Consider the following 16,123-nt stretch of genomic DNA (forward strand, 5'->3'; position numbering starts at 1 on the left):
GCTGGATTTGTTTTAGGACCACCTTTAACAGTGGCATAACTTATAGACACTGAGTTCAGAGGCCTCACGTGGCTGAAAATGGGAGCACTTGCCTGTGCTATGGAAGCTCTACATCCAAGCTGGCATCAGTAGGGAAGGCATAAAACAACAGCCAAAAGAACCTGCTGGCCATCCAACCATGTGAACTCTTCCAAGTACTTGAACAAGATGGGAGGTGCTCACCACAAAGCCTTGGCCTGGCCCTTGAAGTGCTGTTCCCTGTCTTTAGAGCTCTCCTGCACTACTTCCCATGGGATGCACTCTTAGCACCCCCTCTCTGAACACTGTGACCCAGTCAAGCCAAACTGTCCTGTTGCATCCCAGAGGGGGATGCTACCTGCTGACAAATGAAGGCATTCTCAAACCTTTCAGAAGAATAATTGCTATTAAACTGTAGAGAGAAGGAACATTATCTAAGGTTAGGAACATGTGGCCACCAGGCAAAAAATAATAGTTTGCTTTTTGTTTTTGTTTATTTTGGGTCTTGTACTTCTTACAGAAGATTGGGCAAGTGAGTTTATTTTTTTCCTCCTTTCCATTTCCAGAATGAGGACAGTGAGATTGTGCTACCTTACAAAGGTCCTATGCAAATTAATTATTCAAAGACTTTAAGGGGCTGTGACAAAAGAAGCTTTAGCAATTATAATTTATATATTACCATTGTAAGTGTAAGTGAACCTTCCTCTTTTGCTTTTATCTGAAGGGATCCCAACCTCTACTGGATTATCATCCCTGCGCCAGGGTGCAGATAAGACACCAAATGGTTTTCATGGCTGCATTCACGACGTCAGGATCAACAACGAGCTGCAGGATTTCAAGGATTTACCCCAGCAGTCACTGGGAGTCCTTCCTGGCTGCAAATCCTGTAACATCTGCAAGCACGGGATTTGCCGATCCCTGGAGAAAACGAGTGTGATTTGTGAATGTCACCCAGGCTGGATGGGCCCTCTGTGTGACCAGGAAATTGGAGATCCGTGTCTTAACCACAAGTAAGCTCAAACCACTGCTGATGGCAGAGCAAAAGCTTTACAGCTAATGCATATTTCACATTTCATCTTGCAAAACCACATCTGACTGGTTTTGGAGGTGCTGGGTCCCCACACGAGGTTATTGACAGTTGTGAGTCTGCATCTGTGGCAGCTCTCAATTTTCACTTCTTGTTCAGACGTTGCTGACTCGCCAAAGGAGCTTGTGGTCCTGCAGGAGCTCAGGTGTTAATGCTGCAGGTCATACCTTCAGCTGTGACTCTACACATTAAAATACAAAACTTCCCGTTAATGGGCATGGCTTAACCCCAGGAGGTGAGAGCACAGATCCAGAGCAGAGCTGCCTGTGAGGGGGAGGTACACATTTCAGGGGTTTTCTCCCTGCAGCACTGAGCCCAGGCTTCAGACTTACTCCCTGAAGACCATTATGCACTCCAGTGTGAGCAGTTTTAAATTTCCCAAATAGCTGACTTAAATATTACACTTTGAAACAGCCCTTTAAAGTGCAAGTTTAAAGGATAGTGTGGTGTTGCATGTGAAGGGAGCATGAGTGTAAAGTATTTACAGTTCAAAGGCTCAATAACCACATCTCCATCAGAAACACGGGATGAATAGCTTTCTTATGGCCAATACACAGGAAACACTCTCGTGCAGAGCAGCAGGCTGCATATTTCACTGTTGTTTCATAAGCAGATGGAAGTACTTTTGTTTTAGAAGTTCCTTCGGTTGCTCTCTTGGAAGGCGCTTTTCACGAGCACATACTTTTGACAGGTAAATTGATGCAGTGAATAATCACTCTCAGAAATTTAACCTGGCAAAGGTACCATTTTAAACTTGCTTCTGGTCCTAATTCTGCAAAGTACTGAAGTCTGGAGGTGTTGAAAAGCACCTGACAGTTTACAAACCAAAGGTATGAAGACCCAAATGTTTCCTTGAGTTTCCAATGTCAACACAAAGCTGTTGCGGTTGGACAGAGAAAAATAAGGGAGTTCCAGATGTTTACATGATGAGGGATTGTTTCTCTCATAGTCCAGGGAGGGTAATCATGAACATAGTCCCTTGCTGAGGAAGGTAGCTGTGTGTATTTTTAACGCTCACACACTGTCCCACCTTTCCCGAATCACTTCAGCCTCTTGGAGCTGGCTCTCTAAAGCCCTGCCCGGTGTATCCAGGGGAGTGTGGAGCCCTGCTGGCAGGTGTCTGCTCCACCACTCACAGGTTAATCTCACTGAGGAAATGTACCTGTAAAGATCAGGGAACCTCTGGTTCGTGGGGCAGAAAACACTGTTCTATACAGACTGACTCCCTTCATTACAGTATTTTGCATGTCTGGAGCTGACTGAACCTGCTCTTGTAATCTGTCCTTTTTAGTTCAAAGCCTAAAAATTAAATGTACAAAAAATCAACATAAACAGGGAATCACTGTAAAGTACTAGAAAGAAAAGAAAAATAAGAGAGACATGTGCTTAGGTCAAGTTACATTATGCCAAAGTTTTTCCTGGGCTGGAGAGAGTTGCTTTCCTTGCTGTTCTCAGCCCATATCAAGTCTGCTTCTGTCCCAGAAGTGGGGACAGTGTCAGAGAACTTGCTCAGGATCACCACCCCACCCTGTGGTGTTCCTCGGAAATGCCAAAGCTCGCTGCAAACCCCAGGAGCCAGGGAACCCTCAAGCACAGCTGCCCGCTGATAAGTCTGTGCATAGCTTTGCCACGAGCAGCTTCATTTATCACGCTGGTTTTCATCGCCTGATATTATTTGTACAGTAACTCTGCTCAGGAAGCCTGGGCATGCAGCTTGATTGTTGGCACTTAGTTCCACGTGCTGCTGCTGTAAATGTGAGCTGTCTCGTGTGGGTGCCAAGCCTCGGTCTGTGCTCACGGAAGAGCCTAATGTTTTCTACTTAGGTTCACAAATTCTAAATGTATTCTCTGAACGTTATCCAGTATTCACTGAAAACTCACACAGTTTTCTCCAGAGTGTTTGACACTGAGCTGCTGTTTTTGGATTAGTATCCTGGAATTAAATGGGCAGAAATGCCAAAATCAAACATTTCTGGGAAAAGGAACTTTCACATCCAGCAAAGACCAGCTCTAAATGCTTCTGTTTCTCCAGGTGTCTGCACGGTAAGTGCATGGCGGCCGGTGCTGCTTACACCTGCAAGTGCATGGAGGGCTACTCGGGCATGTACTGTGACAAGAAGAACAACTCCTCAAACCCCTGCAGGACTTTGAAATGCAGCCACGGGCAGTGCAAGGTCTCGGAGCATGGGGAGCCCTACTGTGAATGTGACCCCGGCTACAGCGGGGAGCTCTGTGACAGAGGTATGCTTGGCCCGGGAGCTGTGCTGCTGCATTCCTGCTTTACACCTAATTTACACCTACTTTACTCCTCTCTTCCCTGCCGCTTGGACCTGGGGAGGAATGGCAAATAGAAGATAAAGCTAAGCCAGCCTCTGCAGAGCAGTACAGGGAGAACAGAACCACATAACAGTAGGTAGCTGCTATCACATAGAGAAACGGGGACATGGAGTGAAAAGTTTTATTCTCTGTCTCCTGAATCCTCAAGGTTTGCTGCTCCCAGGTTTTGGGTGGGATGTTTAAAGAAGCGGTTGTTGTGAGGTTTACCCTCAGCAAGCAGGGATCAGTTATTTGCACAGCAGGAAGGGAGGTCTTACAAGGAGGAACCACTCACCTGAAGTGGCATGAAAGATTCTCCTCCTCCAGCTTGAGCAGTTTTCCAGGGGAATCCCACAGATCACGCTGGACTTTCCTACCAGGGCAGAGGCCCAACTCTTCTGCCCTGACCTGAAAAGACTCCCTGGAAACTCACTGAGTTTTAACTGCATCCTTTCTGTCTTTTTTTTGTTCTTGTCCAGAAGGAAGGAGCTGGATTTTATTTAGGTTGTCCCTTTCCTGTGCATGGACCACAGACTTTCCAAATTTTACACATGCCCATCACCAAAATGTATCTGGCTGCAGCACAGGGACTGCAGAACAGCACAGACACTTTCAGGTGTCCCAGACCACTAGTGTCACAGAGAGCAGGCTGACCTTTGCTCCAGAGAAGCAGACATGGTAAAACTAATTCTTATGTTGCAGGACTCAACACTCAGCATTCATTAAAACACTTCCAGGCTGCTGATCAAAGCCAGCAGGCCTGCTTGGCCCTGGCCTTGCACCGGATATTACACATTTGTGTAGACACGCTCTGGTCTGGTGGCAGGTACAAAGCAGTAAAAGATTAAGGTTCTTCTCATGCCATCTGTTTGTCTTGAATCACATCATGAACCCAGAGCCACTCACTGATGTGTGGGGAATATCCAGAGTGACAAACATGGTCACTCTGCTGTGAACATTTTAAAAGTTTAATAAAGGACAACGGGAGACAAGGACCATAGAGCAAAGGTTGTTACAGCCAGGTGCATCTTGGCACTCAGTTATCTTTGGGGATCCCCTTAAATCCCTTTTCCCTTACATCAGCCTGTTGCATATTCATAGGCCCTTATGCATAGTAAACTTTTCCCCAAACTAGTTTACATGTTCCAAGGATTGTTTAGCCTGGCTCCTCCTTGCATCTGCCTTTTTAGAGCATGCATATTCCTTGGTTGTGGTTTTAGTCCATCCATATCACCTCCAGTTTTTGGGCCTTAATCCACACCATCTTCAGACAGTGAGTGCTGATAGTTGGCAGATCTGTAGCAGTGTCCTCATCCTGTGTTCAGTGGATGTTATCCCATCCAAGCAGGCATTTTAACACAAGCATACTTATATCAGCTATTTCACTAAGCTTAATTAACAACAGAAATAAAACCAATATCTTTATAACAAAGTTACTTTAACATTACACATATAAAACCCATTTTAATATTTGTGAAAAGCCAATATTATAATATGCATCTATAACATCTGCCAAAATAGTTACTGTCGTAGCTGGGCGTCCCCAGCTGGGTAATAATTAGTATTGACTCCATGATTCTCAGAAGGCTGATCCATCACTTTAGTGTACTATTCTTACCAAGAAACCCATCTCCCTTACAGACAGTCACGACACAGGTGGACCCGATTGGTCCTTCAATCTAAACACCATCACCATTGGCCAATTGAGAAACCACCCTTTGGTAAACAAATCTCCATGACATATTCCACATGTTCACAACAACAAGTGCAGCAAGTGAAGATAAGAATTGTTTCCCTTTCTTCTCTCTGATCTTCTCACAGCCTTCCCCAGGACAATGCCTGGGGAAGTTGTGTGTTGCTCTCTGTGGCCAGAGAGCTGCTGCCGCAAGTTACCACATTTCTGACTCCTTCCCACCTCTGTTGCCCCAGCAGAGAACCTCTGCCAAGGAGACATCATCCGGGAAGTGGTCCGTAAGCAGCAGGGCTACACCTCGTGCGCCACGGCCTCCAAAGTGCCGCGCCTGGAGTGCCGCGGCAGCTGCGGCGGCGGGCAGTGCTGCGTGCCCCTCCGCAGCAAGAGGAGGAAATACTTCTTCCAGTGCGTGGACGGCTCCACCTTCACGGAGGAACTGGAGAGACACGTGGAGTGCGGCTGCTCCAAGTGCTTATAAGCCATCCTTCGGTCTCTCGCCACTTTAACCGACTCAGAAGCATTATGGAAACGGGACCTATTTACTTGCAGAGTGAAGAAGAAGAAAAGAATTATTAAGTATATTGTAAAATAAGCAAAAAATAGAACTTATTTTTATTATGGAAAGTGACTATTTTCATCTTTTATTATATAAAGTATCGCACCACTTTGGGTATATGTATCATATAGTGAGCTATTTTTACCATGAAACTTTTTTAACAGTTGTAAGAAAAAAAATTTCAAAAGCTAAAAGGTTAAAAAAAAATTATATATATAAAGAAAACATAGCCTAACAGGAGAAACGTGGGGTGACTTTATGTGTATGCACAATGAACAGACGTAAAGGTGTTCCGAGGACCCACTGCCAGACTGATTTGGGCTGAAGAAAGCTCCGAGGCCCTGGCTGGGAGTTCCAGGTGAGCAGATCCCCGTGACTGACTGCATCCAGGCACCCCAAGAGCCTCCTCAGCCCCTTCTCTTCCCTACACTGCCAACCCTGGTTTGCTCCTGTACAGTGGCCCCGCTTGCTGTTCATGAACTGGTTCCCTGGAGCACACAGGCACTGCCGTAGCTTGAGGCTAGTTACATTATTTGACTATTGTAGTACTATAATACATTTTTTGCTGTGTATGTTGTATTTATCTGTGTTCATGTTATATTCTGCGGCAACTGTATCTATAGAGCACAGGCAGCTTTATCCAAAAGAAGGGTGCAAAGGGAAAGGAAATGGAGAAATTTATGTTGCTTTGGGTAATTTGGGGGCAAAAATGTGAAATAAGTGCTAAGTGATGCCTAATAAATGACATAGTACTTTTGTGTAAACTCCTCAGCTATGTTATTTCCCAAGTTTGTGCCTTCTTGCTCCCAGTCTTGAGCCCTTTTTTGTACATGAAATGTAAGGAATGCACTGCTACATAGTTTATCACACCTTGACACTTTAACTTGCAAAGGTTGTAAAGAGCATGAAAATACTGCAGGTGCCAGAAGGCACCTGCAACATATCAGCTTTTACTGCCACTGTCACTTGAGCCAGGGTGTGAGCTGGGCCGTGGCTGCTGCTCAGCCACACGCTGGCTCCGGGCAGCTGCCTGCCTCCCCACAGCTTTCCAAGCGAGCAGAAGTTGCACTAAATCCATGTGAAGGTGTTCAGCTGACACCTGTCCTGCAGGGAGAGGTGTCCCAGCTCCACCCAGTGCAGCCTGACCTGCTCACCAAAGCTCCTCCACTGCTCCGTGTCCTGCACTGTGCCTCCCCAAGGACTCCCACTCACCTGAGCTGTGCTCAGAGCAGCTGCTGAGCAGGGATTGGAAATCAATGCAGGGATGAATTCTCACTGTGGATGTGAGGGAAAAGTTGACTCTGGGAGTGAGTTTGATTTTTGAAGAGTTTTTGTCAGGGCTGCCTTTCAGGGTCAGGACATACATGCAAAGAGCACCATGGATACCTTGAATTTTCTCTTACTGTAAGCTTCAAACCTCCTCATCAACAACTGTTCTATTACCTGTAAAATTTCTTTCTTTCTCTAATGGAGTAAGTGTTAGGATCCTTTCTTCAAGTTCTCTGTCCCTAAGGAAGGTGGTCAGAGATGCTTCCTAGCAGCCATAAAGTCCTTCTGGGAACGCTTACTGGTCTCACCAAAAGGCTCTCAGATCAGGGCATTCAGCAAAGAATGAGTAGGAAAGTTGAATCAAGAGAATGGGACAGCTTTGATTTGGGCTTTGGAAGGATGCACAGAATGCAACCCTGCCTTGACAAGTAGAAATGTTTATTTCCCACCAAAGCTGAGAGACCATCTAGCTCTAATGCAGCCAGAAAGCTGTAACATGCTTGTTGTTCTTCTGCTATCTCAGTCTCTCCTTAACTGCAGCAGTTCATTCATACTTCTCTGCTACGACCAGAACAATGTGAGCATAAGGGACAGAGCCCATTTAACAGGCATCTCCAAAAAAATCATCAAAATAAATATCAGTACATGGAGCTGGCAATCAGTGACACATAAAACAATCACTGCTTAATGTGCCAGACTCTGATTGATACAGTACAGCTCAAAAGCCAGGGAAAAACTAACCCTGGTTGCAAATACTGTGGACTGCTTTTTATTTTTAATATAACATCAGCAGCTCACAGCAGCTGGGGATTGTGATGTACGACAAAAATCACCTAAACCACAACCCCCACATTTTAAAAATTCACATGAGTGACTGCAAACACTTGTACAAATACGTGCCAGGCACACTACTACCATTAATGATTCATTCCTGCGTAAAAACATTTGAATTTCTAAAGAAGCAGCTGCTGTGGTGTCAGGCAGAAGAAAGCCAGCCTAGCAGTGGCTCAGATTTGTAGCCCCTGGACTGCCAAGGCCTGCAGAAACACAGCCCTTCTTGAATCTGTCCAAAGCTGTGCTCACTCTGTCACCTGAGCAGCAGCACTGTGACAAACAGGGTGACATTTACGGGTGGCCTCACACCTGCTGCAGGGTGCTCTGAGAGCAAAGGCCTGGCAAGGCAAAAGCCATCAACATCTTGTTAACACATCACTCTGGGATTTACTTAAGCCAAGCCTTGCAGCAGAGGGACCAGCAACAACTCAGCAAGGCCGGCCCTGTTCCTGGCCCTTTTCTGTCGTGGCACTTCAGTGTTAAGCGTCAGGATAAAGAACTAAGAAAATACCTATTTTGTAACCAAATGATGCATTTTTGTATGCTTTTAGGCAGCACTAGCCACTGGAGAGTGATGCTTTATGTCCATGATTCTCTGACTTGCTATAGAATTATTTTAAGAAGAAAATAAAAACAGCATTCAGATGTGCCAAAAATGTGAGGTTGACTGAAGTGTAATTAGCTCTGAAAGTTCCTTTGTAACCTGCCTAATGTTACAATCGATTTCAAGAACTGTGGGTACAATGCAGTAATTTTTACCTCCAGAAAATTTTAATATAAAGTGAAGAAAGATGCTTACCCTTTAAAAATGGCAATGCAGACTGGTGTGAACTGGTGTATTTTATTATTAGATTCTCATTGTGATGTAAGTTTAAATAAATTGTTGGGTTATGGAAGATTGTAACAACTTGTGATGCAGATTATTTCTCTGTGTATTTGAGGTATTGAGTCCAACCTTCAGCGTCTACAAGGTAGTTCACAGGAAATTATGGGGGAACTACAGACATTCCTCTTGGACAAAGTCAAAGAACAGCTGTAGTTAAAGGTGGTACGTACAATAGTCACCAACTTTAATGGCATCACAGCCTAGTATTTTAGGAGTCTTACATGCACAGGCAAAGTAAGCCACATAGTTTTTGATCCTGGGCACTTTCTTTAATTAAAATCTTTATTTGCTATATTTTTTTTAACTGTTTGATAAAGACCTGCAGCAAAAACACACTCATTAATTACTGTTAGAATAAATGAAGAAATACTGGGAATGGAGCTGGAGGAGGTAGGGCTGAGGAAATGGAAGTCACACAGCCAACTGTGGATGGAAGGGATTCTGTCCTGACACACATGCACTCCAAATCTGCTGCCATGCCACTGTAGATGATTATTTAATATAAGTGACCCAGCAGCAACAGACTTCTGCTGTTCATTGCACTCCAGCCTTAGCACAGAATAAAATAAAGCTCCCACCTAGTCCTCTGCCTTCCCTCGCCCATATCCCTGTGCAACACTCCCATGTTGCTAATTATGCTTCAAACTATGGCTCCTAAGAGTTGCCTTTGCAGTTCCACGCAAAACTGGCGGCAGCAGTTAGCCAATAAAAACACTCAACCTTAATGAGCATCATTAAGTCTGAACTATGAAGGTTAATTACATAATTGTAGCAGATGGCAGCATTTTCACCTAAAGCAAACCCAGCTGAGCCCACTAAAAAAGCTAGCAGGGAAGTGTTCAAAAATGCCTGGGTAGCGGCTGCCCTGCTTTGCTCAACAGTTTATTTGCATTGCTCGTGGCTGTGCAGCTTGGGGGTTTCTGAGCAGGCACTCGAGGCACTGCAGCCTGAGGATGCAAACACTCCTGCTCGTGCTTCTGCTTGCACTGCCCCAGCACCGCTTACCAGCGTGGCATGAGGCAAACAGTGCTGGAAACTGTCGGGTCTCGTGCCCACCCAGGGATGCCAGATGTGGGGTTTCAGCCCCGGATTGGGGTGACCCTGAAAGATGGAAAAGTCTCTCCTCCAACCCATGCCTTCAAAGAAAGACTCAGTAGTCTTCTGTTGTCTGTTCTCAAGGTTGTTTATTGTTGGTTATCTAAAAGATTCTTCTCTTGAGCTGCTGTGGCCCGTTCAGCAGGTCAGACAGAGGCACACTGCCCTCCCAGGGGCTGGTGCCATCTTTTATATCACACATTACGTGTTGCATGTTTATACCTTTTCCCCAATGCCTACTATCTATATTGAACAGTGACTTTCTACTCTAAACCAATCTGTGAGTGCCAACATCACCAAAGACATGGAGGTTAGGAAAGAGAAAGATGGAGGACAGGGCACACCCAAATCCCTCCATCTTAGAACTCTTGACCCCCATGTACAAAACTTGGACCCCTGCGTACAAGGCTTAAACCCCCCTGTACAGCACTCAAAAATCCTTCCTTTCACTTTGTGACTACTTCTACCACAATACCCAAACTTGTGTGGCTTGTAATTCTTCCTACAGAGTTGGTAATTTGCTCCACGGGCTAAGATCAAAACCCCACGTGTCTTTGGCTGCATGCCAGGGTCTGAGAGCCCCCTGCCAGCGGCTCAGGCTATCCAGGGCACCCAGAGGGATGTCCTGGGTTCCCACAGGAAACCGTCTGTCCCACCTTCCTTTACCTCTGTGCTCTCTAGTCGGCAGGGAATAGTTGGATGGAGCTGCTGCTTGCACGGTGGTTGGCTGCGGGGTTTGGGTTGTTCTCTGGGTCCTGTCACTTCTGGTCTCTGTGACCTCTTTTAGGAGTTATCTCCCGGTTTCTGCTCCAGCTCACGGCAGGCAGCCCTGCGGTTCAGCAGGCTGGACAGGTGGAGTTGGCTCAGCTCTGCCGAGCCCAAGGTACTCCCGATACCTTGGTTTGAGGCCCAGCGAGATGTCACACTGGGTGCCAGTCCGATATCGTTCTGTGTGCGCGCTGAGAGTGTTTTCTGATGTTTTCCAGATGTTTTCCAGATGTTTCCCGGGATGGGCCCCGCAGCTTTCGAGCACAGCGGAGGTGAACGGGGTCCGCCAGCAGGTGGCGCCGCAGGGCGGCCCGTGCCGCTCCGCTGGGGACGGGACGGGATGGGATGGGATGGGATGGGATGGGATGGGATGGGATGGGATGGGACGGGACGGGACGGGATGGGATGGGACGGGACGGGACGGGACGGGATGGGATGGGATGGGATGGGATGGGATGGGATGGGATGGGATGGGGCGGGACGGGACGGGACGGGACGGGACGGGACGGGACGGGACGGGACGGGACGGGATGGGATGGGATGGGATGGGATGGGATGGGATGGGATGGGATGGGGCGGGACGGGACGGGATGGGATGGGGCGGGACGGGACGGGATGGGATGGAATGGGACGGGATGGGATGGAATGGGACGGGATGGGATGGGATGGGACGGGACGGGACGGGATGGGATGGGACGGGATGGGATGGGATGGGATGGGATGGGATGGGACGGGACGGGATGGGATGGGATGGGATGGGACGGGATGGGATGGGACGGGATGGGATGGGATGGGACGGGATGGGATGGGATGGGATGGGATGGGACGGGACGGGATGGGATGGGATGGGACGGGACGGGATGGGACGGGACGGGACGGGACGGGATGGGATGGGATGGGGCGGGACGGGACGGGACGGAACGGGACGGGACGGGACGGGATGGGGCGGGATGGGATGGGACGGGATGGGATGGAACGGGACGGGATGGGATGGGGCGGGACGGGATGGGATGAGATGGGATAGGACGGAATATTTCCGTGGAAAGGGACCCATAAGAGCCATTTCAGCAACTCAGGGCTGACGGAGTCACTGCCCCTTGTTGAGGGCACTGTCCAAGTTCCTCACTGCCAGGCCTGGGGCATGACTGCCTCTCCAGGAAGCCTGTTCTAGGCTTTCCTCAAAAAATGCTCCCTAAAGTCCTGTATAAACCTCCCCGGTGCAGCACTGAATCTTTCCCATCCCTGCTGTCTGGATCCTGGGGAGAAGAGCTCAGCACTTCCTTCTCCATGTCTCCTCCTCACAGGAAGGAGAGTCCAGAGTGCAATGAGGTCATTCCTCAGTCTCCCTCCCTCCAAAATAGGCATGCCCAGGGCTCCCAGCTGCTCATCATGGAAGTACATGTATATGTGATACACACATTTTCTGGGAAGATTGAAATAATAACTTCTCAGGTTTTATTGATCCTGAGCCATCGACCTCTTAGCATTGCTCACCTGTGACGACAGGAGTCCCTGCTGTCCCCACAACATGGCATGGGATCACCCTGGCTATACCCCAGGAAACTGCATGAACTGGCACCAGGACAGGCCTGCTGAGCCCCGGGAGAGCATGTGGGACCTGGGGGTCTCCAACACTTCATCAGCACCATCCCTGGCAGCAGGACAAGGGCTCCATGTGCTGGCATATGGGACAGCCTGTGCCCATTCACTGAGGCAGCCTCAGGACAGAGGTCTGATGTCAGTGTCACACGGCTGCTGTTGGTGTTGATTATTTCCATGCTAACACCTTAGGGAATAGCAACTGATTCTGCTGTTCCCACCCCAATTCTGCTGCTGTTTGCTCACACACACACCGAGATAAAAGCACTGCATGCCTGCAGAGTTTGTTACCCAGCAGGGTCTCCAAGCTGGCAGGCACACACCCCACAGCCCGTGACACCTCTGGTCTGTGAAGAAAGCACAGCTGCTCCTCCAAGCACCCTCACCCTCTGAGAGCCCTGCAGGCAGCAAGAAACTCCTGGGGCATGGAACAGAGCACGCAGGCAGTACAAGCAGCAGCTGTCAGTGTGAGGAGCTTCACTTACCCGTGATGCAGGGGGCACCCTGCAGTCTCACAAGCACGAGCAACAGAGCTGGCTGTGAGATTTGCACAGCTTTGCATCTTGTTCATGTGTGATCTCTTGACCTTCTCCTTTCCCAGGGCTTCTGAGCTTTCAAAGTACAGTGATGCTCAAGGTAGTCTGGGGATGACAGTGCCTTGTCTGAATTGTCTATGAGGTTTGTCCCCACGGCACAGGGATGATGCCTTTTCTGTAAAAATAACCTTTTACAAAGCTGTGTCTTATCTGGGGAGGAAAAGTGCCCATCCTATCTCTGAGGTGTGGGAGGGAGAAAGCAGGTAAATGAGTGTTCAGAGGATGGCTCAAAACTGACAGGAATCAGGCCATTTTCAGTGGTCCAGCCCTCCAGTTAATCTTCCACCAGCAGCATTTAACCAGCTCCTCTGCTGGAGAAAGGGGGGATGTTCAGAGTGATGGTGTTCATCTTCCCAAGTCACTGTCACATGTGATGGAGCCCTGGTCCCCTGGAGATAGCTCACCCACCCACCCATGGGAAGCAGTGAATTCATTCCTTGCTTTGCCTTTCTTGCATGCACACTTTTTACTTTCCCAGTTGAACTAATCCCAAGAGTTCTCCCGCTTTTACCCTTCCAGTTCTCTTCCCAATGCCACTGACAGGGCAGTGAGGGAGTGGCTGTCAGGGGTTGGACTGCTGACTGGGGTTAAACCTCGACAGGCAAAGCCTCAGCCCTGCCTTTGACACTTCTTGCAGAGCAAGGTTACAGGAACCAAATACCACAAGGTAATTTAGGTGGGGACTTTGCAGCACACGAGATAATATCAGGCTTTCACCTAGCATGTGATAAGAGCAGGCACAACAGGCAGTTCTTATAAAGCAGCTTACACTTCCTTAATTACACACCAGCATATTTTGCATCTCTTAACCTGCCCTAGTTTCTCCTGGTAAAGCACTTATTGAACTGTTGGGGGGGTGGGGGTTTAATATTTTTCTTATTTACTAAGATGAGGTAAACACCAAAGTATGATTTACGGGACCAAGACGCAGACTAAGTTGGTCACGCCAATAAATAAATGAAATTCTTATATAGCAATGAAACAATTTTCATTTCAGCCCAGTAATAACTGATTTTTTTAAAAAAGTCCTTGCCTTCGGGTACATCATTCATATAGAATCCTCTCATCTGGAGATACTGCATAGTACTTTAGTAGTTGTTTAAGTGTGTGTATATTTTTTTACATATATATATATATATATATATATATATATATATATATATATATATACACATTTGTATTTATATGGCTGATCATATATTCACCTTCAGATTTATTTATTCTTACTCAGGGCCTTTTCCAAGCCATGTGTTAACTGACACACAAATAATTCCCATTTAAAGGTGCTCATAACTAATAAATCAGTTGCTCTGAAAATTAATGCAAGTACTGAGCCTCTCACAGACCTGTGTTAAACTTCCAGTTTAAGCTAAACCTCAGCTCTGAGATGGACTAAAGATAGCTGAGCATTGATCTCAGTTTCATTTTTTGGAGTTTCATTTCACATATTCTGTCTTAGCTGGAACATTCAGATAAAACACTGCAGCTTACTGTGAAGAAACCAAAACTTCAGATTTGCTGACCTTGTTTTTATCTGAATAGCCCTTAGCTCATTCATTATCACAGAGCCCTTTATCTATTCCAACTTTTCACAAGGGGAGATGAGTTAAGAGGGTTTGCTTGACACAATAGGTAAAGTAGGCAACCAGTGCATAAAAATTCAGACCTTGCTCCTAAAACCCATGCACAAAATATGCATTTTTGTCCCTGACAGAATCCAAGGCTGGGAAAGCAGTCAGTGAATCTGCATTGCTGGAAAGGGAGAGTTAGCATTTCCTCAGTGAAAGGCTGGGTCAGGAACTTCTCTGCCTGTTTCAAGACAGCAGGAATCAGACAGCTGTCAGGCTGCACACTACGTTTTTTCTTATTTTTCTGCATGCATATATTTATTACCAGCACTTCCCAGGGATGGTATTTCATTTCCTCTAGAGTTAGAAGGTGGGTAGGAAACACTCAGAGTGTCAGTGCTGGGAAAAAATGCGTCAGAATTAAGGTAATAAAAATCTCCCTGCAGATCTGTTTTCCCCATCCCCACCAGAGATGTCTGCAAGACACCGGATAGCTCATTTTACACCAAACATTCCACACTGCACAGTCTGGTGACAGGCAGGAAATTAAAGACTCTTTTTCAACCACTGTGTATATTTATGAGCAAGCTGACTTCCAGGTAGCAGCTAAATTCTTGTATTCCCTAACATGTATGTAAATGCTTGTGTTTAATGTTTCAAAAGTAAACTACATTGCAGTGAAAAACCACAAAACCACACCAAAATTTCCTCACTTTAAGAGTAACACATGGGAATTTCCACAATTACACGTAGCTTACAGAAAGAGAGAAGTTCAGCAGCCTTGCTAATGCACTCTGAACTTCCTTTAAAGGATGAGAAATGAACACTTAGAAGACTTCAGAATAAGTTTTCCAAATTCAGATATTTCAGAAAGGATACATGATAAATGGGAAAGGGCATCCACATGAGAATTTTGTCTTTTTAATGTAAGATTCTGGATTAAAATGAACAATAAATATATGACAGGTTTTACATGTTTAGGAGCACTGGGGGAATGGAGGGTGAAAAGATGAGGCTCCTGTTCTTACACAACAGGTTTGTGAATAAACCTCGTGCCCAGGAAGCATTTAGTCTTTCTTTGGTTTGTGAACAGTTATTTCAAAAGAGACTTTTGCACAAGCTAAACTCCAGACACAAAGAAACTTCAGCTTCCAAGACAGAGATTATACCCAAATCCTCCTCCCAGACCAGAGCTTTTAAGTTCATCCTAGGTCACCATAACTGATCTATAATTACATAGCACTTTATCACAAAGGAGAGGGGAGAAAGTGGAAAAAACCCATGATGAATTCTGGCTGGAAAGCCCAGGGTTGTGAGCAGTCGGTGGGAGACCTCACCATGTCCTGCCACTGGCAGTGCCCAGTGACATCCTGGCCTGTGCCAGGAATAGTGTGACCAACAGGACCAGGGCAGTGATTGTCCCCCTGTGCTGGACGCTGGGCAGGGGCACCTCGGTTCAGGAAGGACATGGAGGGGCTGGAGCGAGTTTAGAGAAGGGAATGGAGTTGGAGGTGGGTCTGGAGCAGCAGGAGCAGCTGAGAAGGGGCTCAGCCTGGAGAAAAGGAGGCTCGGGGGTACCTTGTGGCTCTGCACAGCTCCTGACAGGAGGGGACAGCCACAGGGGTCAGGCTGTGCTCCCAGGGAACAGGGACAGGAACAGAGGGAACAGCCTCAACTCCACCAGGGGAGGCTGGCTATAACAAGGAATCTCATCACAGAAAGGGTGATTAGATATTGGAATGGGCTGTCCAAGGAGGCAGTGGAGTCACCGTCCCTGAGGGTGTTTAAGGAAGACGGGACGTGGCACTTGGTGCTCTGCTCTAGGTAACACGGTGGTG

General features: G+C 47.0%; 1 protein-coding gene across 3 annotated transcripts in view; it reads left to right on the plus strand.

Moving 5' to 3' along the window:
• Positions 1–5,678, plus strand: part of SLIT3 (slit guidance ligand 3) — a 475,720-nt gene extending 470,042 nt beyond the window's left edge. For 2 of the 3 annotated variants that reach the window (XM_038150223.1, XM_038150221.1), the window contains 3 exons: positions 743–1,028; positions 3,138–3,346; positions 5,351–5,678. In XM_038150223.1, coding sequence (XP_038006151.1) covers positions 743–1,028; positions 3,138–3,346; positions 5,351–5,592 — 737 coding nt within the window. In that variant the 3' untranslated portion in view covers positions 5,593–5,678. The remainder of the gene's footprint in view (positions 1–742; positions 1,029–3,137; positions 3,347–5,350) is intronic. The other variant, XM_038150222.1, reaches the window with a different exon arrangement.
• Positions 5,679–16,123: the final 10,445 nt, after the last annotated feature.

This window comes from Motacilla alba, chromosome 13 (genome assembly GCF_015832195.1).
Source record: "Motacilla alba alba isolate MOTALB_02 chromosome 13, Motacilla_alba_V1.0_pri, whole genome shotgun sequence".
Taxonomy (NCBI): domain Eukaryota; kingdom Metazoa; phylum Chordata; class Aves; order Passeriformes; family Motacillidae; genus Motacilla; species Motacilla alba.